Consider the following 25,045-nt stretch of genomic DNA (forward strand, 5'->3'; position numbering starts at 1 on the left):
AAAAAAAAAAAAAAAAAAAGAAAAAGGGCTCTGACTAGGAGAGGGTATTTGGGAGGAAGAAGGTGGCCCCTTTGCCCACAAAGTATTCCCTGCCATGGTTTATTTGGACTTTTATTTCTGAGGAGCCACAGCCCCTTCCCCAGATCTAGGACTGAGCCAGGCCCAGCCAGGCCGGTGGCCGTTAGAGGCCTGCCTTGCACACAGCTCAGGTGGAGTGCAGATGGCGTTCTCTTCCTCCTGAGCCCTTGGAATGCCAGAGGCCAGGCCTGGGAGAACCTGGCAGCATCCCACCCCACGCCCTTCAGCTTTCATTTGAGGAATTAGAGGCCATGAGTAGGAGAACTGACCTTGTCAAGAGCAAACAGTTGGTCTGTGGGGCAGTGTCTTCTCAGGGTTCCTGTGGAGCTGGGAGTGACAGGATTTGAGGAGGAAAAGGGACAGACTTTGGTTTTAAGTTATGTGTGTTTTGTGGCCAGAGGCAGCATCCAAGAAGCCTCGCTGAGGGGTTTGGGGGCAGGAAAGCCAGCCCTGGGATCTGGCTGGTGGCTGTGGGGTTGGTTTGAGGGCAGGGAGAGTCAGGGGCTGTGGTCTGGCCGCTGCTGCTCCTGCCTGCTGCCCTCCCCAGTGATGCTGCTTCGGGACCGTCCCCTGCCCCATGGGGCCCTGACTGAGCTGGTGTTCCTTGCAGAGGACGGAGAGGCTGTGAGCAGCTCCTACGAGTCCTACGATGAAGAGGATGGCAGCAAGGGCAAATCGGCCCCCTACCAGTGGCCCTCGCCGGAGGCTGGCATCGAGCTGATGCGCGATGCCCGCATCTGCGCCTTCCTGTGGCGCAAGAAGTGGCTCGGACAGTGGGCCAAGCAGCTCTGTGTCATCAAGGACAACAGGCTTCTGGTCAGTCTGCCTCACGTTGTCTTGTCCCCCCGCTCCTCTCAAGGGAAGGGGCAGGGACAGGGAAGGAGGGGCAGGATGGTCCCTGACCCGAGACGTTTCGAGTTTGTTTATATCAGGAGATTTTAACTTCTCCCTAACCTGAAATTGTATACAGGATTTTGTGTGTATGGATGAATGTACTTTTTCTGAACCAGAGAGGTCTAGTAGTTTCACCAGGCTCTCAAAGAGGGCTGTGACTACCACTGCCTCCCCCGTCCCCTTCCCATCCTCCTCTTTGTGAGACAGATACATCTTTCTGTCCCCTGGTCCTTTTTCACGTCCTGTCCACTGGAGTCCAGTCAGGCTCCTCCAGCCCAGCCCCAATTCTGGCTACTGTTTTTGTTGTTGTTGTTGTTTTGTTTGTTTGTTGTTGTTGTTGAGATAGAGTCTTGCTCTGTCACCCAGGCTGCAGTGCAGTGGTGTGATCTTGGCTCACTGCAAGCTCCCCCTCCTGGATTCAAGCGATTCTCCTGCCTCAGCCTCCTGAGTAGCTGGGATTACAGGTGCCCGCCACCACGCCCAGCTAATTTCTGTTTTTTCAGTGGAGATGGGGTTTCACCATATTGGTTAGGCTGGTCTTGAACTCCAGACTTTGTGATCCACCTGCCTCAGCCTCCCAAAATGCTGGGTTAACAGGCGTGAGCCACTGCGCCCGGCCCTTGCTACTGTTTTTATCTGTGCAGCATGAGAATGCTAGGTATCTTCTCAGAAACAACAATATTTTGAATTACTGATTATAAGACCAGACCCAGCAAGGAACCAGATATTACTCTGACAACAGTCCTGTTTCCTGCTATTTTAAATTAAAATTCCCAGTTGCATGTCCTGACTTGAAATTCCACGGAATTATTATAAACACCTTTTCTTGCCTAGTTACAACAGGCCCTGCTCCGTGCCAATGTTATTTCAGGTAATCCTTTTAAGCAAGCCTGTAACATTTCCCCCATTTTACAAATAGGGAGCCAAGGGGTAAAGTATTTTCTATGGTAGGGGAAGAGAATCCTTCCTTTCTTTGTTAACACATCATCTTCCTAACTAGGCAGAGAAGAAGCTTAGTGTTTGTGCCTTATGGATCCTTTACTCCAGAAGCCAAGCAAGCAATGCAGAGAGGTGGAGAAAGAGTGAAAGTCTGTCCACTTTGGAGAACTGAAAGGTGTCCACAAAGGATGTATTTTAGGGCCCCCCAGGCCCTGGGGCAAGTTTGAACCATTTGGATAGCAGCATCCTGGAGCATCCTTGGCTGAGGCCAGTGAGAAGGAGGCTTGAGGGAGAGAGGGACAATCTGATGTGAAGAACAGGAGTTGCTGATATTTGAGGTTAAGGCTCCAGGCCTGCTTCGGGGTGTCCAGCCTCTTAGTCTTGCTGGGTAAAGTCAGGCTCTTGGTGGGTCCTGCAACGTCCAGCGGCCCCTCCTTTGCAGACATCACCTCCGCCCGGCAGCCCTGGCAAAGTGGTATATTTTCTCTCTTTCCTTCCAGTGCTACAAATCCTCCAAGGACCACAGCCCTCAGCTGGATGTGAACCTGCTGGGCAGCAGCGTCGTTCACAAGGAGAAGCAAGTGCGGAAGAAGGAGCACAAGCTGAAGATCACACCGATGAACGCCGACGTGATTGTGCTGGGCCTGCAGAGCAAGGACCAGGCTGAGCAGTGGCTCAGGGTGAGGGGGACACCAGACCACTTGGAGGGGCTCCTAGAATTGTGGCCCCCAGCCTTTCTAAAGGGATGGATGATAGGGTCAGGGGTAGAAGATTTGTAATCCTTCAAGTTTGCAGGGCTTCCTGTGTTCTAAGTGGTAGTGATCTGTCTTCTGCAAATGGGTTACAGCATGCTGCTGCTAGGTCCGAATCCCCAGTAGCCCGGACTCGGGTGCAGTTGAAATCCATTTCCCTTTTTGCCTCTAGTGAGGCATCCCCCACCTACTTACTTACTTACTTATTTATTTAGAGACGGAGTCTCGCTCTGTCGCCCAGGATGGAGTGCAGTGGTGTGATCTCTGCTCACTGCAAACTCTGCCTCCCGGGTTCACGCCATTCTTCTGCCTCAGTCTCCTGAGTAGCTGGGATTACAGGCACTCACCACCACACCTGGCTAATTTTTTGTATTTTTAGTAGAGACAGGTTTCACCGTGTTAGCCAGGATGGTCTCAATCTCCTGACCTCGCGATTCGCCCGCCTCAGCCTCCCAAAGTGCTGGGATTATAGGCGTGAGCCACCGCACCCAGCTCCCCCACCTCCTTATTAAAGAAGAATATATGTCGCTGTCGTTTGCCATGTATTTGCCATAGACCAAGGACTATTAGCAACTTATCCCATGTAACCACACTGGGGATGGCTGGGGAATGTTAATGTCACCATTTTACAGGAGTGGTGATTAAGGCTCAGAGGGTGGAGGTGATGGATCCAAGTCATCTGCCAAGTGGTGGCAGCATTGGTTGTCAGACCTAGGCCCGTCTGATACAGTGCTGTGCCTCCGCCCACCACAAATGCTTGTGGTCCAGTCTGCCCACGCTTCCCCGGGTGTGATGATGATGAGTCACTTGGGGAGGTGAAAAGCTGGGCTTGATGCTTCCAGCAGGTGTAAAATTTGCACCAGGAATGGATCCCCAATTCCAGAGGGACCTCCAAACCCAGCAGGGACCCTGGTGAGGCCAGCAAGAGCCAGAGCAGCCCTTCCCCTTCTTCCTGCTGCCCCTCCCCTCCTTCCTGCTGCCCCCGCTCCCATCACAACCACTTCGGCACAGAAGCATTCTATCTACCCTGCACCCCACCCCACTCCACCTGCCACCCAGCTAAATGTAACCACCTTGGCCAGCCTGTTGGAAACAGATCTGGACCACCTCAGTAAAACATGACCAAAATGTACCCACCTGAGGCACTGGTCCATCCCTAGATTAAATACCCTAGATTTGGAGCAGGCAGGCTGTTTTTGTAAACCCACTAATTGTTTTAGAAATGCCAAGCCTGGCCTAACCAAGCTTCTAGAAGGTGCTGACAGGTATCTCAGTCTTTATTGCAAAATCTTCAAGTGGTGAAAGACAGTGGTATGTAGAAAAAGAAAGGCCAGTGCATAGACAGGTTTGTGGTTTGGCTTCACAGATCTCCATGTGGGGTGGGGTTCCTGAGAGAGCTAACAAGCTCTGAAAGGCCAGCCCTGGGCATTTAAGAGCCAGGGCTCTGAGTTCAAATCCTAGCTTCACCCCTTTTTAGCTGAGTGATTTGGGGCTGGATTCTTTAATGTGCACAAAGTGCTTAGCACTGTGCCTGGTACATACTGAGTGCTCCATGAAACTTGGATACTACAGATAAGACCACTGAGGCCCAGAGGGAGTGGGGGGGCTTGTCCTGGGCTGCAGAGCTGATTAGGACCCAGAGCTCTGGGCTGTTGGTTTCTTACCCCCGTCTCCTGGCTCCTATCCCTCCCCATCCTTACCCACTACACACACACACTCATTTGTACACATATATGCACACATGCACATTCATGTATACATTTGTACACACATGAACAAATGCACATGTATGCACATTTGCATGCACATTTATGTTCATGCATGCATTGTGCATGCATGTACACACACACACACACACACACACACACACACACACTTGCTCCCAGTTCCCCACTCTGTTCCTCTGACTGCTCAGATCCACCGATCCTCTCCCTGCCCCCTAGCTTCCCTCCCCAAACTCTCACGGCCTCTTCCTGAGACCCCTGGCCCCACTGCCTCTGCTGGTGGTTTCAAAGACAAGAACGCTTTCAGAAAGCACAGACTTTCTGTGTCTGGCCTCCACAGAGAGACCCTTTCCCCCTAGTCAGATAAGTGCAGAGATGGACTTGGCTGGAAATGCCTGCTCTGAGAAGCTGCCCACTCTTGCGTTTTGGCAGTAGGGGCTGGTCCGCCTGTCCGATGGGCTCTTCATCTGGCTGCATTGGGTTTGTGAACCCCATCTACCTTCCTTGGGCCTCTGTGTCCCAATTCTGCATACTCACACCCGTGCCCAGGGTGAGACAGGTATATGGCAGTAAACGGGAGCTGCTGACTATGGGACGAGGGTCCCAGTAAAGGAAGGCACAAGGCAGGGCTTTTCCCGGGAAGCACGACCCTGCCCCTACCCCACTCCTGAACTCCTGGCTTAGTGGCACTTTCCCTGGGCAGGGGCATCTGTGTATCTGGCCCAAGCTAATAGGGATGGTAATCATGTGCCTGGGTACTTGATATACAAGTACTCACAGCCGGCTCCTGGCAAAGGTATTGTCCCAGCTTACAGATGCAGTGGCTGAGGCTCGGACTCAATGTCACACAGGTGCCAACTCTAGTGCCTGTGCTCTTCCCTTGACACTGGGTTGCATATTCAGTGTGGACCACAGTCCCAAACTGGAGTTCTTGGGCTCTTCTGATTTGAAACCCGTTTCCACAAACTACTCTAGGCATAGACTGAAAGAGGAGGATCTTTGAAATCACTCTAATTCTGTACCTCCAAAGGGCTTCCAGGTGGGCAGCGTGTTTCTGGTCACCCTTGGAGTTCCCCCGGGAAGAAGGGAGTGCTCCTGGCTCAGACGGAGGCAATGCTTTGCATAGTCAGAGCCACTGCTGACTTTCTGCATCTGCCCCCAGCCCAGGCTCCATTCCTCCAGCAGCCCAAACCCACCCACCCACCCTTTTCTGGACCCAGCCTCCCTCCCCAGAGTCTCACGCCCTCTTCCTGAGACCCCTGCCCCATAGCCTCTGTGCTCGGGGTTTCCAAACGACAAAGAACCGCTGTTCAGAAGGCACAGTCCCTCTGCTGTCCAGGCGGGTTACACGAGAGACCCGTTCTTCTGTCCGACTGGTCAATTGAAGAGGCCCCTTCCCAGAGGAGGGTGGGTGGGTGGGTGGGTGGCGGCAGGCGAGTCGGGAGAGCCAGCGAGTGGGTCATTAGAACAAGGCAGTTTGCAGGCCTGCTCCTCAGGCAGTGTGGAGACTCCACAGAGAGTTGCCTGACCTCTGGAAAGCCAGAGGGACTGTCTAGCAAGGCAGTTGTTCATCACATCTACAACAGAACAGTAGTCCTGCCTGGAGTGGTGGCAGGAAAGGGGCTCATGGAGCCCTGGGCTATGGCTCTGGTCATCTTTGGCCTTTGCTGCCAAGGCCCCCCTTCGCGTTCCCCTGAACATGTGGGACCTGCAGAAAGGAGCCTAAACAACGAGCCCTCCCCACTGCAGCCTGCCCAGCTGGGCCCGGGGCCACATGCAGGCCTTGGGGCTGGGGTAGGGGCCCTCCTCCTTGGAAATTCTTCTTCTCTCTCACCTCCACCCATTCTCCCCTGACCTGCAGGGCCCCTGGCTTCGGCCTGGCTGTGAGTGCTGGCCGGAGGACCTCAGCCTCTGCTAACGGCTTCCCTCCTGCCTCAGGTCATCCAGGAAGTGAGCGGCCTGCCTTCCGAAGGAGCATCTGAAGGAAACCAGTACACCCCGGATGCCCAGCGCTTTAACTGCCAGAAAGTAAGCCTCTGCCCTGCCTGGAGGGAGAATCTCCTTCTATGTTTTCTCGAAAAATTGAAAGTGTAAAATTGGGAGCTTCGTTTTATATTTCAGTCCAATTAATAAGAAACATACAATGCTTGAGGCCGGGCACGGTGGGCTCATGCCTGTAATCCTAGCACTTTGGGAGGCTGAGGCAGGTGGATCACCTGAGGTCAGGGATTCAAGACCAGCCTGGCCAATGTGGTGAAACCCTGTCTCTACTAAAAATACAAAAATTAGCCAGGCATGGTGGCGGGCACCTGTAATCCCAGCTACTCGGGAGCCTGAGGCAGGAGAATCGCCTGAACCCAGGAGGCGGAGGTTGCAGTGAGCCGAGACAGCGCCACTGTACTCCAGCCTGGGTGACAGAGGGAGACTCCATCTCAAAAAAAAAAGAAAAAAAGGAAAAGAAACATACGCTGCTTGGAAAAGAGCAGTAACTCTAGCTTGGCAGGAAAATGGAGGAAACGGATACAGACCTAAAATATTTTCTTGCTTGTGGGTGCGGGGGGTGGGCAGGTGGGGGGGATGGGGGAAGCTTTATTGGAACAAAAGTCACTTTGGCCTGCATTCTTAAATAGGGAGATTGATTTTATGAGGCACTTCCTTCCCCCTTATTCCTCAGCAGGGCCTCTGGGTCTGGGGTACTATCTCAAGGCTGATTGCAACCAAAGGGCTGTAGTGTTCATTTGCATGGTGCTTTGGGGGAGCTTTGGGCTTAAAGGTCAAGGCTGAAGAAGGTGAATTAGGTTCTGGCCAAAAGGAGGATTGTCACCTGTGGGGTCACATTTCCTGTCCCTGAGTACCTGCAGGTAGGTGTCCTGAAGTGTGGACACACAACAGTCAGAACGTCACTGTGGCTCCTCTTGGGGTCCCCACCCCGGCAGTGGGGAAAACAAGAGACACACAGAGAGCTGGAGCAGAAAGGAGGCCACTTACTCTCTAGAAGGCACAGGTCATCCCACATGGAGAAATAGCCCACAGTCCCTCCAGATTCCAGAGTGACTCAGGAGGGGCCATTTTTCATTGTCTCATTTATTCCTTGGCCACTGACAAGAAAACAAAAGTTGGAACGAATTTGGGTTTTCTTCACATTGGGGTGAGAATCAAGAGCTGTCCCTAAAGATTCGGCATGCAGTGCTTCCCTGGCCTGGGACTGCTGGCCCTGGACCCTGCCTAAGGCCGGTCCTGTTGCTTGGGAGGCTGTCAGCTTGTTTTCTAGAGGTCTGGAGTCGGTGACGCTCTAAACGCAACTTGATTGGAACGTTGTGAGGATTTCACGTTCTAACAGCAGCTGCTACACTTTTTTAGGGATCATCTTGAGTCCCCAACAGCCCTGTGAGCAGATGGGGATATCACCCCTATGTGACACCTGCAGAGTGAGGCTCAGAGAGGCTCATTTCACTCGGGCACCAGCCTGGCAGCAGAATGCTCTGGCCAGGACTCAGATCACATGGTCTGCTCCTGTGCAGACGAACCAGCTCGCGTTGCTGGAACAATCAGCTCTCAAAAGACTTCACACTCGCAGTATGAGTGGTTGCTAGCTTGACAGTCAACGCCATCGGGGACGCACACTCTAATGCCACCCCTGAGCAACCTGCTTGCCCTGCCCACTGGCTACGGGGTCACCGTCACATCAGGTTGAGCAGCCATTTGGAAGTTGGGCCAGTGTCCTACCAGCGACCTGGATTCTGCCGTTTAGGTGGCCGGCAGGGGTTTGCTCAGGCATATAACCTCTGGCATACAATGAAGAACCATCTGTTATTTTCCCTTAAATTGTGGTCTCCAAGGTAACTGTTCCCAGCTAGTGATCCCCATTCATGTCTCTTTTGTCCATAGCCAGATATAGCTGAGAAGTACCTGTCAGCTTCAGAGTATGGGAGCTCCGTGGATGGCCACCCTGAGGTCCCAGAAACCAAAGACGGTAACATCGTGTGATCGGGAGGGGAGTGGTGTCCCAGGCTGTGAGACTGGGCTGTCGGGTTCAACCCTAATGGGTTTTAGCAGCTGGTTCTAACATGGCCTCCCATTAATAAACTACTTGGAAATACTGCTAGTAGATTCAGGAAAAAGGGAAACATGGCCAAATTGAAGTTAAGCTTCATGAAATGCTGGGGATAGAATGTTCTTCCATTTCTTCTTGTTTGCTAACCCTATTTCAAATCTCTTTGAGCCAGTACAGTCTGTAAAGATTCTCAAGTGGTTGTATATTCTATAAGAAGTCTATGTACCCCTCTTGAATGTGTGACTTTAAAGACACCTGACTCTGGCCTGCGGCTTCTGATTTGGGGAGATGTGTGTGTGTGCATATGTGTGCGCATATGTAGCAGGGAGGGATGGGTGGATGGAGTGGAAATGGGTTTGCTATTTTTTCCATCTCTCATGGGCATGCGGGTGGACCACGTGCAATACCAATTGCTTTCTGTCTCATCTTGACAGTCAAGAAGAAATGTTCTGCTGGCCTCAAACTGAGCAACCTAATGAATCTGGGCAGGAAGAAATCCACCTCACTGGAGCCTGTGGAGAGGTCCCTCGAGACATCCAGTAAGAATTGTAGCTACCTCCGGGACCAGAGGCTCATTCCCTGGGCTGGAGCCTGCAGGAAGGCGAGCTCAGACAGTGAAGGCAGGGGGTTTTAGGTCTTTCGTGAACATCTCTAGGGATGGAGAGCCTGCAGCTGTCAGGTTCCCATCTGTTGTTACTGTAGGCAGTTCTTTATGCCTGATGCAACTCTCTCTTGCTGCATTGTTGGGGCCTTTGTGGAAGTGAAGGGTAACTGATTGGTGTCCTCCTAGAATTCTTTTAAAAATGATGTTCATTTGATCTGTATTTACAGGGTATGGCAGGGACCGTGTTAAAAGGGGACCAAGCAGAAGGATGGCAGGCACAGTACTGAGAGCTCACAGCCTGCCTGAGGGAGGTGATGATTTTATACCCATAAGCATGCACTGTGCCATCTTCGTAGCTATCGGGACTCAGGGACAGAGAGAACTTTTCTTGCCCTGGGGTCAGAGATAGCTTTGTGGACCTGAGCCTTGAGGGCATGTAGGAGTGGAATGGTAGCTGTGGACAGGAGCAGTGACTCTGAGATGGGAACAGCCGAGACCATGAAGGGGACAATGAGAACCCTGTACTGGTGCAGAGGGTATGGGTGCAGGAAGGCTCTTAGAGGTCATCTCTACGGCCTTCGCTCATACTTGGGGAAACTGAGGCTGGGAGGAGTGACAAGCCTTTCCTGGGAAATATCTTGGGGTGCGCCTGGTGTCTTGATCCCCAAGCTGATCCCACATTGGAGGTCATCCTTCCAGGGGCCTGAAGGCCATTGTCCCATCTCTGGGTTCCCTTCCTGAGTCCCAGCTGAGTTTTCTTGTGTTTTGAGGCTGGCAGGGTAGTGGGGGTGGGCTAGGAAGGCAGTAGACAGGGGTGTATCTTTGCATTCTCCTGCTTCTCCAGCCAGGGTGCCAGGCAGTGGCCTCAGGGGGCATGATGTTTGGCCTGGGAGCCCTGTCCCTGTGAGTCACTGTTTAAGAGATGTGGCTGGGTTATTGCTGGATGTCTACTCAGCAGTGAAGCATGCTCCCTGTGGCTAGGGGAGGACAGAGAGAACCACAGCTGCTCTCCTTCCCAGGACTGTGGGGGTGCTTAACACATCTGAGATCCCACCGCTCATGATCCAAAGTCCAGAGGATTATGATGGGTGTGTGTGGCATCTCTGTCCTGGTCTCTAATTCTACCACTTTGTGTTAATATGGCTTGGCAATATGCATGATCCCCACTGTGTATCCAGCACTGGGCCAGGCAGGAAGGCAGCTGTGCACTTTCACCCTATTGCCTGGTTCAGCAGGCCAAAGCTCAGGGCAGCTTCCAATCCCTTAGGACAGGGAAGGTGTCTGATGGGTTCTGAAGCTGAGATTCCAGGGGGACTCTAAGGAAGCCCAGAGGCGGTGCCAGCCCAGGACACACCTGGACACCCGTGCCCTCCTGTCCCCGCATCCCCTCCTGCACCCGCATCCCCTCCTGTACCTGCATCGCCTTCGTGCCCGCGTTCCCTCCTAGATCTGCAGCCCCAACCCCTCCTGCATCTGCGTCCCCTCCTGCATCTGCGTCCCCTCCTGCACCTGCATCCCCTCCTGCATCTGCGTCCCCTCCTGCAGCCCAGTCCCCTCCTGCATCTGCGTCCCCTCCTGCATCTGCATCTCCTCCTGCATCTGCATCTCCTCCTGCAGACCGCTCCCTCCTGCAGCCGTCCCTCGCTGCATCCTGTCCCTCCTGACTCGCGCTCTCCTGCATCTGCATCCCCTCCTGCAATCTGCATCCCTCCTGAATCCGCGCTGCTCCCCTGCATCCGCGTGCCTCTCCTGCATCTGCATCCCTCTGCAGCCCAGTCCCCTCCTGCATCCCGTCCTCCTGCATCTGCACTTCTTCCTGCAGGTTACCTGAATGTGCTCCGTGAACACCAGTGGAAGTCTCGCTGGTGCTCTGTCAGGGACAATCACCTGCACTTCTACCAGGACCGGAACCGGAGCAAGGTGGCCCAGCAACCCCTCAGCCTGGTGGGTTGCGAGGTCATCCCAGACCCCAGCCCCGACCACCTCTACTCCTTCCGCATTCTCCACAAGGGCGAGGAGCTGGCCAAGCTTGAGGTACCACCGGCCTGCAGGGCAGGGAGCAGGGTCAGCCAGGATGTGGCAGTGGTGGCTGTTTGCTGCCAGTCTCCAGGACTGTAATCCTACCAAGGAAGAATCAATGTCCCCACGTGTTATTTTTACTTCGTTTGCCTGAGATTGTTTGCATTTTTAAAAATTTCCATTCCTTTTCTGACCTCAGGGTGGTTGCATTATAGGAGTGGAACCATGCGCTACTTCCTGCACTTGGGGCAGGAGGAGTATTTTTAACTCCCTGAGCTACTGGAAAAAAGCTGCTGGGGATTCAAAGTGGGTGCTGTTTTGTTTGGGTGTCACCAGCTGGGAGAGCCTCTAGGCCCACTACATAAAAACCACACTGTTAGAGCTTATCTGGGGGAAAAAATTCACTTTGTGATACAATTACATTCCTCTCACTCCCCATCCTGTTTGATATGTTACATTTACCAAAATAAGAAGTGATATAATGCCTTGCAAGCTGCTGCAAGCGGAGGCTTAGTCTCTTCCACGCATGGAAGCACCCACTTGCCCGTGAATGCTCCTTCACTTAGTCTTTGATGAGAAGGTCCTCATTCAAACTTCGCTCCAATCCTGCCCTCTGGTGGCTGAGAGACCCACATCTCAATTGCTTCCCAGGGTCTAGCTTATAGCTTGTATTTGTCCATTCAGCTGTTCCCCATCAACAAACATCTCCTCAGTACAGGAATATGGTGGACAAGAGCAATATGGGCTCCCTGTCCTTGTGGCACTTATGTCCTAGTTTGGGAGTGTGATGTTATTCAGCAAATCACCCAACCGATCGCTGAGCTTCAATGACTGGAGAGAAGTGGGGAGGGTGCTATAGATTTGTACTGGGGGCTGGGTGACAGGCTGGAGGGGAAGGAGAGGGCTTGATCCTAGGAGCAACAGAGCCCCGATGGCTTTCAGGGGAGGGCGGCAAGCTCAGATCGGGGTTCTGAGATGCTTCCTCCAGCTACTGGGGTGGGAGTGGATGGAAGGGGGCAAGAAGGGACCTGTTAGGAAGCTGTCACAGCTGTCCAGGGCAGAGATGCAGCCTGGACAAGGGAAGGCCTATGAAAAGCTGTATTTAGAATCCAGTTGAAACTAAGTGGGGGTTGGGCATGATGGCTCACGCCTGTCACCCCAGCACTTTGGGAGGCCAAGGCAGGTGGATCACCTGAGGTCAGGAGTTTGAAACCAGCCTGGCCAACATGGTGAAACCCGGTCTCTACTAAAAATACAAAAATTAGCTGGGGCTGGTGGGGCACCTGTAGTCCCAGCTACTTGGGAGGCTGACACAGGAGAATTGCTTGAAGCCGGGAGGCAGAGGCTGCAGTGAGCCAAGATCCTGCCACTGCGCTCCAGCCTGACAGAGTGAGATTCTGTCTTAAAAAAAAAAAAAAAAAAAAAAAAAAAAAAAAAAAAAAACTGTGAAAAGGAAATCAGCTAAGTGTCAAATTCTGCTCATCAAGACTTCTTTGGTGAAGAGAATGTAGCAGCAAAAGTGATGGAGCTATGGGTTATACCAAAGGGAGCTGATTTTCCTCATGAAAATAAACCTATAGCTTTGATTAAATGGGCAGTTTTTTCTCATTTTAAAGAAACAGTGTTGACATTTTAACTGAGGTACCCAATGGATGAATTTGATTAGAATGCATTGTCCCCTGGGGAAAAAAAATACCAAATTCACTGGGATTTTGATCACAATTTAGCAGCTGAGCTAGTGTAAGGCATTTAAAAGTTGTCCCAACTTTACTGGAGCCATGAACAAAAACAAATTTGAATGTTGTTATTTCTTAGGGATCCAGGGAGTCTTGTTGTATATGGGATTAAGGTGATGACATGCATCGTTCATAAAATACAAGTGTCAACTTAAAAGACAATTTTTTAATCATTTTAAAACTAACAGGTGGTCACTAACAATTTTTAATAGTGATCACCTGGTGATAAGTTTTCACCTCCTAGAAACACAATGTATATAAATCTCATATGGCCCTTAGGACAAAAGTCCACAGCATTACTGAGGTGGCATCAAGGTGTCACTGACAGGAAATGTTATTTGGGGCCATTGGGGGGTGGGATAGGCTGGCGAGCAGGAAGAGCATGGCCCTGGGCTGTTATAGAGGCTTCTGTGGGTGGGCTCTGGGGTAGGGGTACGGTCATGGCCTGGTGGGGAGGGGCTGGCACCAGGCAGCACAGCCTGGCCGTGCTCATATCTCTCTTGGCCTCGTTCCAGGCCAAGTCTTCCGAGGAAATGGGCCACTGGCTGGGTCTCCTGCTCTCCGAGTCAGGCTCCAAGACAGACCCAGAAGAGTTCACCTACGACTATGTGGATGCCGACAGGGTTTCCTGTATTGTGAGTGCGGCCAAAAACTCCCTCTTGTGAGTAATTTGGACCCTTCCTCTGTATACTCTCCTATTCCTGGCCATGCTGTAGGCCCTGGGTCAGCCGGAGTCCGGGGCAGCAGAGAACACAGGGTCCCACCCCTCTCTACCCAGCAGCAGGAAGATGGGAAGCCAAGGAGCAGCCCTCCGGGAGGCCCGGCCAACGGCCATGAGCTAAGCTAAGAGCAAGGAGCCGAGCCAGGCTTCAGGCCCCGGGGGCGGCTGTGGCATCCTTGGCAGCAGTTAGACTTTCCAGCTCTTCCGGGCAGAGCTGTCACTTTTCCTGACCTCCTACTTGTCCTTCCAGTGAATCGCTCACTGGATCTCCAGCACACTCTGGAGAAAAGCAGGTCAGGGGGTGGTGCTTCTGTTTCCAGATGACCAAACGGGCTGAGGGAGAGGCGTTCTTTGGTCAGGGTGGTAGAGCTAGTCTCGTGGAAGCCGGCCGAGCCACTGAAACAGAATCAGTTTTCTCGTGGACCAGACAGGGATAGTGTGGCGGGCGCCACCCCAAGTGTATTGTGAAGATGAAATGAGAAGGGGTTTTTTGTTGTGGTTGCTGGAAGGAGATCCTAGAAGGGAGGAATCGGGGAGAAGATGGCAAAGGGATCCTCCTAGGACGAGGCGTATGGGCAAGGGAAGGTTGTCTTTCTGGGAGGAAAATCTTGAACCAAGAATTCCAGGAAGAAGGCACTGGGAAAGAGGGAGGAGGTGCCCTCTGATCCATGGAGGTGGGTGTCCCACTTTCATGGCAACCACTTTGATGGCAACCACTCATCACTGGGAATCCTTGGACCCTGGTGCTTTTGCCACCCTGCCCCGGGTGCTTCATGCATGCCACCTCGGCCTGTTTCCAGACTGATGCAGAGAAAATTCTCAGAGCCCAACACCTACATCGATGGCCTGCCTAGCCAGGACCGCCAGGAGGAGCTGTATGACGATGTGGAACTGTCAGAGCTCACAGCTGCGGTAAGGACCCGGCCAGGCAGCGGCCTGGGACTCTCCAGCCCTCCTCCTACAAACCTCAGTGCCTCAATGCCAGAGATCATTAGAGTATCCCTGAGATTGAGTGGGTTCTGAGTCACCTACCAGGCCATTAGTGCAGACACCTAAGTACAACAAGGCTGTCTCCTATACGTGAGGCTGTGCAGTCTGCTTGGCTTGGGGACTTTTCTAGATGAAACACTGGTGAACCACTCTGGTCAGGGCTAGGGGTGTGGTGGTGGGATTGGGAGTGGAGGCACCAGTAGGCTCCCAGGCCCAAATCGACTGTCGAGTGAGATGATCACACCGATGGCAGCTTCCACGTGCTGGGCACTGAAGCCTGTGCTGAGCTGAGGACCTCCTACAGATGATCTCCTTGAACCCTAACCACCTTATGGGAAGGTGCTGCTCTTTACCTCTTTACAGATGAGGAAACAAGGTTCAGGGAAGTTAAGTGCCCTGTCTGGGTCTTCCACCTTGAGTGACATATCTAGGACTCAACCAGTGGCCCCCACCAGGAGGGAGTGAGATCTCTTGGACCATTGTGAGGTGGGCACCAGAGCTGTGAGGCAGGGCTGGTGCCCCCTCCACAGCTGAGGGAGTGGAGGTAATGGTGAATGCCCCAGACACTCTCTCTTCTGCAGGTAGAGCCTACCGAGGAAGCCACCCTTGTTGCGGATGACCCAAATGAGAGGGAATCTGACCGAGTGTACCTGGACCTCACACCTGTCAAGTCCTTTCTGCATGGCCCCAGCAGTGCCCAGGCCCAGGCCTCCTCCCCGACGTCGTCCCACCTGGACAATGCGACTGAGACCCTCCCTACAGACCCAGGCCCAGGTCCCACCCCAGATGAGCCCTGCATGAAGTGTCCAGAGAACCTGGGGGAACAGGTACAGGCCCTCCCTGCAGGAAAGCCAGACCACCTTCCCACACCCCTTCAGCCAGCTGAGCCAGATCTGCTTTCCCCCACAGCAGCTGGAGAGTCTGGAGCCAGAGGAGCCTTCCCAGAGAATCACCACCGTCAAAATCCAGACTGAACAGCAGAGAATCTCCTTCCCACCGAGCTGCCCTGACCCCGTGGTGGCCACCCCACCTGGTGCCAGCCCACCTGTGAAGGACAGGTTGCGCGTGACCAGTGCAGGTACTTGTGCTTGGGGAAGTTAGCCGGATTCCATCTGTATTAGTCAGGGTTCTCTAGGGGGACAGAACTAACAGGATAGATGTACATATGAAAGGGCGTTTATAAAGGAGAATTGACTCACACGATCACACAGTGTAAGTCCCACAACAGACCATCTGCAAGTTGAGGAGCAAGGAAGCCAGTAGTGGATCAGTCCGAGTCCCAAAGCCTCAAAAGTAGGGAAGCCGACAATGCAGTCTTCAGTCTGTGGCCAAAGGCCTGAGAGCCCCTGGCAAACGACTGGTGTAAATCCAAGAGTCCAAAAGCTGAAGAACTTGGAGTCTGATGTTCGAGGGCAGGAAGCATCCAGCACAGGAGAAAGATGAAGGCTGGAAGACTCAGCAAGTCAAGTCCTTCCATGTTCCTCTGCCTGCTTTATTCTAGCCACGCTGGCAGCTGATTAGATGGTACCCACCCAGACTGAGAGCGGATCTGCCTCTCCCAGTGCACTGACTCAAATGTTCATCTCCTTTGGCAACACCCTCACAGACACTCCCAGCAACAATACTTTGCATCCTTCAATCCAATCAAGTTGACACTCAATATTAACCATCACACCATCCTTTTCAGATTAGGAAACAAGTTCAGAGAGGTAGAGGGACCTGTCCAGGTCTGGCATCCAGCCTAGCAGGGCTCTGTGCCAAAGCCCCAGGTTCTCTCCGAGCCAGTAGATTGGGGACAGCCCTCATGATCCAGTTGTGCTGACCTGGGGCTTCCCTCTCTGGGTCTGTAGAGATCAAGCTTGGCAAGAATCGGACAGAAGCTGAGGTGAAGCGGTACACAGAGGAGAAGGAGAGGCTTGAAAAGAAGAAGGAAGAAATCCGGGGGCACCTGGCTCAGCTCCGGAAAGAGAAACGGGAGCTAAAGGAAACCCTATTGAAATGTACAGGTAAGGGGCCTAAGGGGCCCCCCCCAGTTGGGAGGGACCCTCAGCTCAGAGGGCTGTTGTAGGCTTAACTTTTTGGTGGAAGATCTGGCTGTCACCTGCCTTCCCAATCAGTGGGCCCTGGCCCCTTCAACTCTTGGCCTAGGTGGGTGCTCCTTGTGTGTCCTCTTTCCTCCAATCCTGTCTGAAAGGTCATTCTCCTGGACATAGAGAGAAAGCCTATGACAGAACATCAATAGGACCAGCAGGTCATTGTGAAAAGCTAGGTAAAGGAAGAAGTTTTGTGGATTATGCATAGGCCATAAGTATTTTATTGTCACTTAAATGCATATTCCTTGGCCCATCTTTTGAGGACCTGGCACTGCAGATTTTTTGAGCTCTGGTCGGCTGACTGGAGTCTCATGTCATCCTTCATGCATTAACTACACCTGTTAATGCATCAGCTTTCATTTCTTTAAAGTCAACAAAAACTTAAGACACTTGCCAAGAAGTCTTTCTAGATTATCTTCCAAATCACACTCATATCATTTGACAGCTATTTCCTGGCAATCTGCTGCATTTAAAATTTTAAAATTAAAAACAATTGAGATGGGGTCTCGCAATGTTGCCCAGGCTGGTCTAGAGCTCCTGAGCCCAAGGGACACCTGCCTTGGCCTCTCAAAGTGCTGGGATTACAGGTGTAAACCACCATGACCAGCTGCAACCTGCCTCTTCTAGAACCTTTTCAAAGTATTTGACTTAGTGTTCATGGAGTAACTTTGTGTTTATTTAAATTGTAGAGGTGCATGAACAAGCATAAGCAGCAGTGCAGGTTTGGGGACAAATTCAGCTGACTGGTGAGGGAAGGTCTTGAGGATGCAAAGTTACCCACTGGCTTTTTTTCTTTTTTTGAGACAGAGTCTTGCTCTGTTGCCCAGGCTGGCATGTAGTGGCGCAATCTTGGCTCACTGCAACCTCTGCCTCCCAGGTTCAAGTGATCCTCCTGAGTAACTGGGATTAAAGGCACGTGCCACCACACCCAACTAATTTTTGTATTTTTAGTAGAGACGTGGTTTCACCATGTTGGCCAGGACGGTCTGGAACTCCTGGCCTCAAGTGATCTGCCCACCTCAGCCTCCCAAAGTACTGGGATTACAGGCGTGAACCACCTCACCCAGCTTGAACTGTATTTTTTTAAACAGTGGCCCTGTGCTCAGGACTCTATGTGGTACATACGTGATACCATCCTTTCCTCCAGCAGTGAGCTTCTAGGATACAGGCCCTAGGCATCATTTCATGGTTGGTCCAGGGTTAAGCAGCAACCCGAGAGGTCCAGGGTTAAGAGGAGGAGCCAGGGCTGAGGACTCCTCCTCTGTTAGGCCTAGGGAAGTCAGAGGATTGAGGGAACTCGGCAGGGAAGGTCAAGCTGCCCAGCCCTCCTCCACGGGCCATGAATAAAGCCCCTCACCCTTTTGGGTCACTGTCAAAACAACCAAGAGTCTCTGAGAATCTACAAGAAGGGGCTTAGGCCTCAGACTCATGCCCTTTAGTGAAGCCAGAGCTCTCCTCCCCAAGAGCCTCCTAGGCTTTGCAGAATGCTAACTAGAGCAGGCCTCCAGGCTGCCCTGGCACACAGGCCCCTCCCGGCTCTTAAGTGTTGGGGCCAGACCTGTGGTCCTTCTTGGGTGGTGGGCTATGTAGATCCTGCCTCCACCCAGCAGGGCTCCCTGGCCTGGGTTGAGATGCTATTCTCTGAGGCCTGCATAATTCTCTCTCCAGACAAGGAAGTCCTGGCCAGCCTAGAGCAGAAGCTGAAGGAAATGGACGAGGAGTGCCGGGGTGAGGAGAGCAGGCGTGTGGACCTGGAGCTCAGCATCATGGAGGTGAAGGACAACCTGAAGAAGGCTGAGGCAGGGCCTGTGACACTGGGCACCACCGTGGACACCACCCACCTGGAGAATGCGAGCCCCCGCGTGAGTGCTGGAGCCGTGGCCTCTGGGCTGCTTGTAGGGCTCCCTAGACATGGGTTGGGGCAGCTGGGTCACATCTCCCTCCCCTTGACTCAGTCCTTGCTCTCCTCCTGTAACCATAGCCCAAAGCTGTCACACCTGCCTCTGCCCCAGACTGTACCCCGGTCAACTCCGCAACCACGCTCAAGAACAGGCCTCTCTCAGTCATGGTCACAGGCAAAGGCACTGTCCTCCAGAAAGCCAAGGTAAGTAGTCACTCCCAGTCTCCCTTGGGGCCAGCAGGAATGTCACTAAAATAGGGGCCCATCTTCTGACCCAGGTGGTGCTTTGTGGGTTTTGGCACCAGCTCTGAGTAAGGGCTCAGCACTCACCAGGGAGTGGCAGTGGCTATGCCATGCCTTTGGCTCAGTCTTTCGCACTGACCAACCAGAAAGGTGCCTGCACTTGGTTCGAGTGTCCTTTCCTGTGAACTTGGGGATACTTCAGTTCTTGCCCTCCACACAGTTACGGGTAGATTCCAGCAGGACAGCTGCAGCTCAGGGACAGATTATGACTGAGTTTTCAAATCAAAAAGTCAGTTACTCCACAGGAGTAACTGACTAAAACGAAAGAAACAGACTCACATAGGTGGTTTGAGTTGTCCAAAGTTGACCACCCAACTAGTGGCAAAATTCTCAGCAAGTTGTGAATGAGGAATCCATACTATGATGTAGTTTCTCCCTGAGGGTTAGTCAAGTCAAAAAGTATCATTAATCATTTACTCATTTGTACACTAAAGTCTTTGTACACTAAAGAACATACCTAGGGCTGCCTTTGGCAAATTCTGTTCTTTATTCCTATCCTGCTTACTTGCTGGAGATATTTGGAGGTGCTCACAACAATGGCTAACCAATAATTCCATGCAAGCATCTGAACCTCCACTCCCTTGTTGCTGTGGGAGACATCACTTACAGGCACTCGCTGTTGTGCCAGTCTCAAAAATCTCTGAATAGGCGCTCTAAGCAGTGACGAACACACAGGGTTTGAAACCTGTTTGTCACCTCTATGCCTAAAATAGTTTTTCTCACATTTTTTCTATGTATATCAAAGTTGCTACAGTGGATAACTATCTTTTTTGTTGGGGGTGGGTGCTCATATTTGAATGGTACCCTAGGAATGGGAGAAGAAAGGAGCAAGTTAGAAAACAAGCTTCATCTGAAGACTCTCATGTCAATGTGGACCTTGGTGACAATCCTGCTTTGTTAAAGCAAAAACTCTGCAAAAGGGTGAGTCTGTTTAGAAGAAAAAGCAAAGACTGAGGTACTGTGAATGGAGAGCTTCGGCTAAGAGGAGGATCTGTCCCTTTTCAGAGCTAAAGGAAATAATACAACAAAAAGGAGGCTTCTTTGGAGACCTAAGTCTATTGGATGTAAACAAGACGTTGTATTTAGGGATGTTGTGTGTTTCTGTTTTGAAGTTGTCATCAATTGCTTTACTAAGATTTTTAAACAGTAAAAAACCTCATGTTTAGACTTTGGTGGAAGATGAATCAAGGAAGCAGGGCCCTGTCTTATGGGTCACCTGACTTTGGTGAGTGAGAAGACCTAAACTCCTGGCCATTGTCTCTTATCCAATACTTAGCAGCTGGGGATCAAACCATCCTTGCCTTCAGTTCTTTCCAATATTACCAGGCTCAACTCAGTCTTCAGCGATTTTAAAAAGCATTGACATCCAGAAACAGTAATGGGGGAAAATATTTGGAACCAAGCTGAAGCACTGATCCCACTAAGTTAAATACTTTTCTTTCCAGTCTAAGGCAGGCCTGAATCAACTGTCTTTAAATAAAATTTTAAGTGATGCTGTATTATATATAGGAAAAAATGCTTAAAATCCTGTCATTTAGAACAGTGAAAAGTGTTTTTTGAGATTAAACTGACTCTTTACCATAGGGAAAAATATTACTGTGTGTTTACAGATTCATTCCTGTGGTCGGGCCATTTTTAAGGGAAGAGTTATTTAATATAAATAGTCCCTGATTTTAAGTTCTGTTTAATGATATCCATTCCCCTTCCAAGAACAAAGTGGTGAATTTTGGTTAGGGTGATCTCCCTCTTAAAATTGGCAGTGCTGTTCCTTGTGCTGCCCCTGTCTTTTCCTCTGATAACTTTTTTTTTTTTTTTTTTAAACACAGGTTGAAACATTTCATCTATTATCTCTGCCTCATTTCTGGGGGGTCGTGTATCAGTTCTCTAACACTTGGTTCCTGAGAACTAAAGGTCTTTTATTTCCTCTCTCATAAACATTTGGTGACCTTTTACCAAGTGGTGAGTTGTTCATTGTGTTTGAGGTTTTCCTTGTATTTCATGAAATGACTTGGGGCAGGGCCTGAGGGGTTCTCAAGGGAGGAAATGTTTTGGTTATTTACACACTGAACTACAAGATGGGGTCCTAGCAGGAAACTCAGCCTCCTTGAATCAAAGAGCATAGATAAGACTGAAAGCAAATTTTAGTAGTACAGTTAACAACATACCAAAGACACAGGAAACATCTGCAGAAACTGATCATATGTAAGTAAATGAAAAATCAGTACTCCCAGAAGTTAAATATACTCCTAAAGAATTCTTGGGAAAAAAGAAACATACCAATACTGGAAAGGTTGCCTAAATAGTAATTAAAGAAGTTTATAGCATAAATGCGTTTATTTAAAAAATGACAAAACCAAAATCTGGTTCATTAAAAAGACTAATAGACAACCTAAGGCAATATAAAATAGCAGAACTGAAATGGAGGCCTTAAGTACAGATACAAGATTTTTCAAATTATATCTGTGTAAAGTTTGAGAAATATGTATTTTCCATTATAAGGTTAGTATAGCTCTGATACCATAGCTCTGATACCAAAAATTCAAAACAAATTGCAAAAGAAAACAAATCTCATTGTTGGACACAGATTAAAAGAATCTGAAATAAAATGCTAGCAAATGAAATTCAGCAGAGTTTATAGAATGATGTTTAATGACCAAATAGAATTTATCCAAAAAAATCAAGGGTTGTTCAATGATTGAAAATATACAAATGGATAATCTATCACATTAACAGATTAAATATTAAAAAATGCATTATCTTGAAGAAGAAAAGCATACCAAAATCTCAACACATAATAAACACTCTTAGTTCATCTAGGAATAAAGCATTCTTAAACTGATAAGTAACCCATAGAAAACAATTATAATGATGAAAAAGTCAAGAACCAGATATGGATACCTGCTACTTCGTGAAACATTATTCTAGAGGTCCCAGGCAATGCAAAAAGATGTGGTATACAACTTTAAAAGGAAGAGACAAAAACTAGGATCATTTGGAAATATTTCTCTAGAAAAGCAAGAGTCAATTATTAGAACTAGGGTATTCAACAAGATGACTGGAATCAGAATCATTCAGAGAAAAAAAGGAAATTTATGGCCTATATGCAATGTTTTAATTCTTGCAAGGAAAATATATTTGTCTTACTTGAATAAGTAATTAAAGGTAAAAATTAAAGCTAATTTATTTTAAATGAAAGAAAAAAGGCTTGGCTAGTTAGGCCAAAGGATAGCACTTTCCTGGGGGACTGACAAAAGTTGAACTATTCAGTGGCACCGTCGCTACAAAAGCAGAAAAAAATGTTTCAGAGGTGGGAACCCCATCTCCTACAAAGAAATGGTAAAGGTCTTTACTATATAAGTCCAGAGCCCAGAGTTTGCTGTTTAAATCCAAGTAATTCAATCAGGGGACCCAAATACCAGCCCAGAACAAGACAAAAAGCCTACATTATAACATGGTTAAACTGCTATTTAAAGACGATGCATTCATGTAATTTCTATGACATCACTGATCAGCATCTGCCAGGGAGCACGTGATCCTGCCCTGGACGTTGTCTTCTGTGAACAGAATATTATCAATGACACTATCCCTTGAATACAGATGATTATGACTCAATGTCTGGTACACCAGACTTTTTAATATCTAAAATCATGATGATACTGCTTCAAGCACTTTTCTAGCACCAGAAATCCTGAAGTTCTTAAAGCCAAAGTATGCTTGAATGTTTGTCTATAAAACATTATGTTAAAATATTTATAAAGAAAAACAGGCCAGGCACGGTGGCTCACCCCTGTAATCCCAGCACTTTAGGAGGCCGAGGCAGGGATATCACCTGAGGTCAGGAGTTTGAGACCAGCCTGGCCAACATGGTGAGATGCTGTCTCTACTAAAAATACAAAAATTAGCCAGGCATGATGGCATGTGCCTGTAATCCCAGCCACTCAAGAGGCTGAGGCATGAGAATCACTTAGAACTTGGGAGGCAAAGGTTCCAGTGAGCCGAGATTGTGCCACTGCACTCCAGCCTGGGCAACAAGAGCGAAACTCCGTCTCAAAAAAAAAAGAAAAACGATAAGGTGTCTGGAGTTATGTCAGAGCTCTAGGAAGATTTCTACTGAAAATCCAACTCTAAACAACACAACTAAGGAGAAGACGTAATTCCTAAATACTGCAGGGATAGTAAGTAAGTATCTAGTTTGCCAGAGAATATTCCAAATATGCCTCTTTGCTGCATAGGTACAAATATCCCTGTTTAGTAAATAACCAACATTTCTTGAAATATTTCTTTAAAAACTGTGTAGAAAAGCAAAGCAAAACAAAACTAAAACCTAGGCAGCGTAAGATCAATGCTTTAGAAAGCAAAATCTCTTGTTAAGTTTCTTTAGCCTATATTTTTAAGTTTAAGAATCTTCTCTTTGCCCCACTAAAAGGAGAATAAGGAAAGAATTCCATAAACACGCCACAATCCCTCCTAAGTATTTTTTTTTTTTTTTTGACAGATTTTCACTCTTGTTGCCCAGGCTGGAGTGCAGTGGTGCGATGTCGGCTCACTGCAACCTCCGCCTCCTGGGTTCAAGCCATTCTGCCTCAGCCTCCCGAGTCACTGGGATTATAGGCATCTGCCACCACGCCCGGCTACTTTTTGAATTTTTAGTAAAGACGAGGTTTCACCATGTTGGCCACGATGGTCTCAAACTCTTGACCTCAGGTGATCCACCTGCCTTGGCCTCCCAAAGTGCTGGGATTACAAGCGTGAGCCACAGCCTCCAGCCGTAACCTCTTTTAAAGGAAGACCTTTCACGTGGACACTGCTCACTACGCAGAACAATTTCACGTGGTCCCTCCAGACCTGGGCCAATTGCACACTCAGCTCCTCCCCCATCATCAAACAAGCTGGTTAATTGGTCACATTTCAGTCTGGGACCATTCCAAGTCTCTTCCACACACAAAAGGCAGTCACCAGAAGTCAAAAATGTCCCTCAAGCCCCCTTTCAGACTCAATGCAAATGCATCCAGGATGTCTATGGGGAAGCAGAAAAGCCGCTGCTTTCCATTTTGAAAGGCTGTGGCCTTCACTGTCCAAAGGATGCTCTAGTAAAGGCCTCTGCTGGGCATTACTGTGTCAACAACATTCTAGCTAGCACTGATTGTGGGCAAAGGAATGTCAGGCCACTAAATTTAAGTCTTCGGGACCCCTTGTTTATCCTCAAGGAAAAGGTGGCAGATGTCATAGCCTCAACAAGGCACAGCAGATACAGAAAGTCAATGTTTACTTACACATCAAAAGTTTTCAACAACATCATTTCTGGGTGACATCAGCTGCTTTCTTGTCTCTAAGCAGCATGGCTACAGCTGGGACATCCTCCTCCCTCCCTGAGAATAGTGGTCCTGGCCGCAGCGGGAAGCAGACATTGTAAGGACCCCCAGGGCACAGACGTTCCAGAAGGCAGGCGCCATTTCAATGCCCAGGCCTTCTCTGTAGTTGCTGGGAGGGGTACGGCTGCTGCCCTCCTGCATGGGAGCCACGTGCCTCGGGGGCGTCTCCTCTCAAGAATCCTGGGGAAGGAAGTGAACTCTGAGGACAGGAGTGTCTGCATCCCCTTCTCAGCCCTCCAACAGCCTCTGAGGACCCCTTCAGGTCCTGATCCTACTCTACAACCCACCTCGCCCCCAGCAGAAGATGCCAGATCAGAGACCCCATCAGATTGTCCTCCAGAGCTTCTCTCTGGCCTTAGGAAGCCAAACTCTGCCCATGGCCAAAAAAGCAAGGCTCCGACTGGACTTGTCTTCTGATTTCTGGCTGTTCTTACTTCAAACTCATGAACAGGAGCCACAAGTAGACCTCTAATGCCTCCCAACAATCACTCTCTAGGCCCTAATCTGTTACCCTTCTCTTGATAGTCATTTCTTTTCTCTCACACCTCTAGCACCTCCTCCTCATCCTCACTTAGCTGTTCTTCCCATTTTACTGAGCAAATAGAACCCCAAAAAGAGCTTCCAGCAGCTCCCACCACTGCATTTACCCATCCCTGCCTCTGTCTGCCCTCCTGTACCCTGGATCCACTGTGCTCCTAACTGTGGCCTCCCTCCTAGTTGTCATGACTTTCTCTAGGGTGCTGAGCACCGTCTAACACACCACATGTTGTATTACACTTAATTTGCTTATTGTCTGCCTCCCCATTAGAATGGAAGCTCCATGAGGGCAGAGGTTTATATTTGTTTACTGCTATGTTCCTGCACTT

General features: G+C 49.9%; 2 protein-coding genes across 8 annotated transcripts in view; one reads left to right on the plus strand and one right to left on the minus strand.

The window, feature by feature from the left end:
* Window positions 1-20,759, plus strand: part of AFAP1L2 (actin filament associated protein 1 like 2) — a 109,990-nt gene extending 89,231 nt beyond the window's left edge. Inside the window, exons 7-20 of one of the 2 annotated variants that reach the window (XM_017892493.1) lie at window positions 689-894; window positions 2,412-2,591; window positions 6,326-6,415; window positions 8,276-8,360; window positions 8,876-8,980; window positions 10,868-11,079; window positions 13,316-13,461; window positions 14,322-14,433; window positions 15,093-15,338; window positions 15,421-15,589; window positions 16,362-16,517; window positions 18,273-18,466; window positions 18,586-18,708; window positions 19,617-20,759. In XM_017892493.1, the coding sequence (XP_017747982.1) occupies window positions 689-894; window positions 2,412-2,591; window positions 6,326-6,415; window positions 8,276-8,360; window positions 8,876-8,980; window positions 10,868-11,079; window positions 13,316-13,461; window positions 14,322-14,433; window positions 15,093-15,338; window positions 15,421-15,589; window positions 16,362-16,517; window positions 18,273-18,466; window positions 18,586-18,708; window positions 19,617-19,643 (2,051 nt within the window). In that variant the 3' untranslated portion in view covers window positions 19,644-20,759. Of the gene's footprint in view, window positions 1-688; window positions 895-2,411; window positions 2,592-6,325; window positions 6,416-8,275; window positions 8,361-8,875; window positions 8,981-10,867; window positions 11,080-13,315; window positions 13,462-14,321; window positions 14,434-15,092; window positions 15,339-15,420; window positions 15,590-16,361; window positions 16,518-18,272; window positions 18,467-18,585; window positions 18,763-19,616 lie in introns of those variants that run through there. The other variant, XM_017892492.1, reaches the window with a different exon arrangement.
* A 363-nt stretch (window positions 20,760-21,122) lies between these two features.
* The window catches only part of VWA2 (von Willebrand factor A domain containing 2), a 59,268-nt gene continuing 55,345 nt past the window's right edge, over window positions 21,123-25,045 (minus strand). For 4 of the 6 annotated variants that reach the window (XM_017892496.1, XM_017892497.1, XM_017892498.1 and 1 more), the window contains one exon: window positions 24,057-24,359. In XM_017892496.1, the coding sequence (XP_017747985.1) occupies window positions 24,262-24,359 (98 nt within the window). In that variant the 3' untranslated portion in view covers window positions 24,057-24,261. Of the gene's footprint in view, window positions 24,360-25,045 lie in introns of all 6 variants that reach the window. The other 2 variants (XM_017892494.1, XM_017892495.1) reach the window with 1 other exon arrangement.

Source organism: Rhinopithecus bieti, unplaced genomic scaffold (genome assembly GCF_001698545.2).
Source record: "Rhinopithecus bieti isolate Rb0 unplaced genomic scaffold, ASM169854v2 scaffold_21201, whole genome shotgun sequence".
In the NCBI taxonomy this organism is placed as follows: Eukaryota; Metazoa; Chordata; class Mammalia; order Primates; family Cercopithecidae; genus Rhinopithecus; species Rhinopithecus bieti.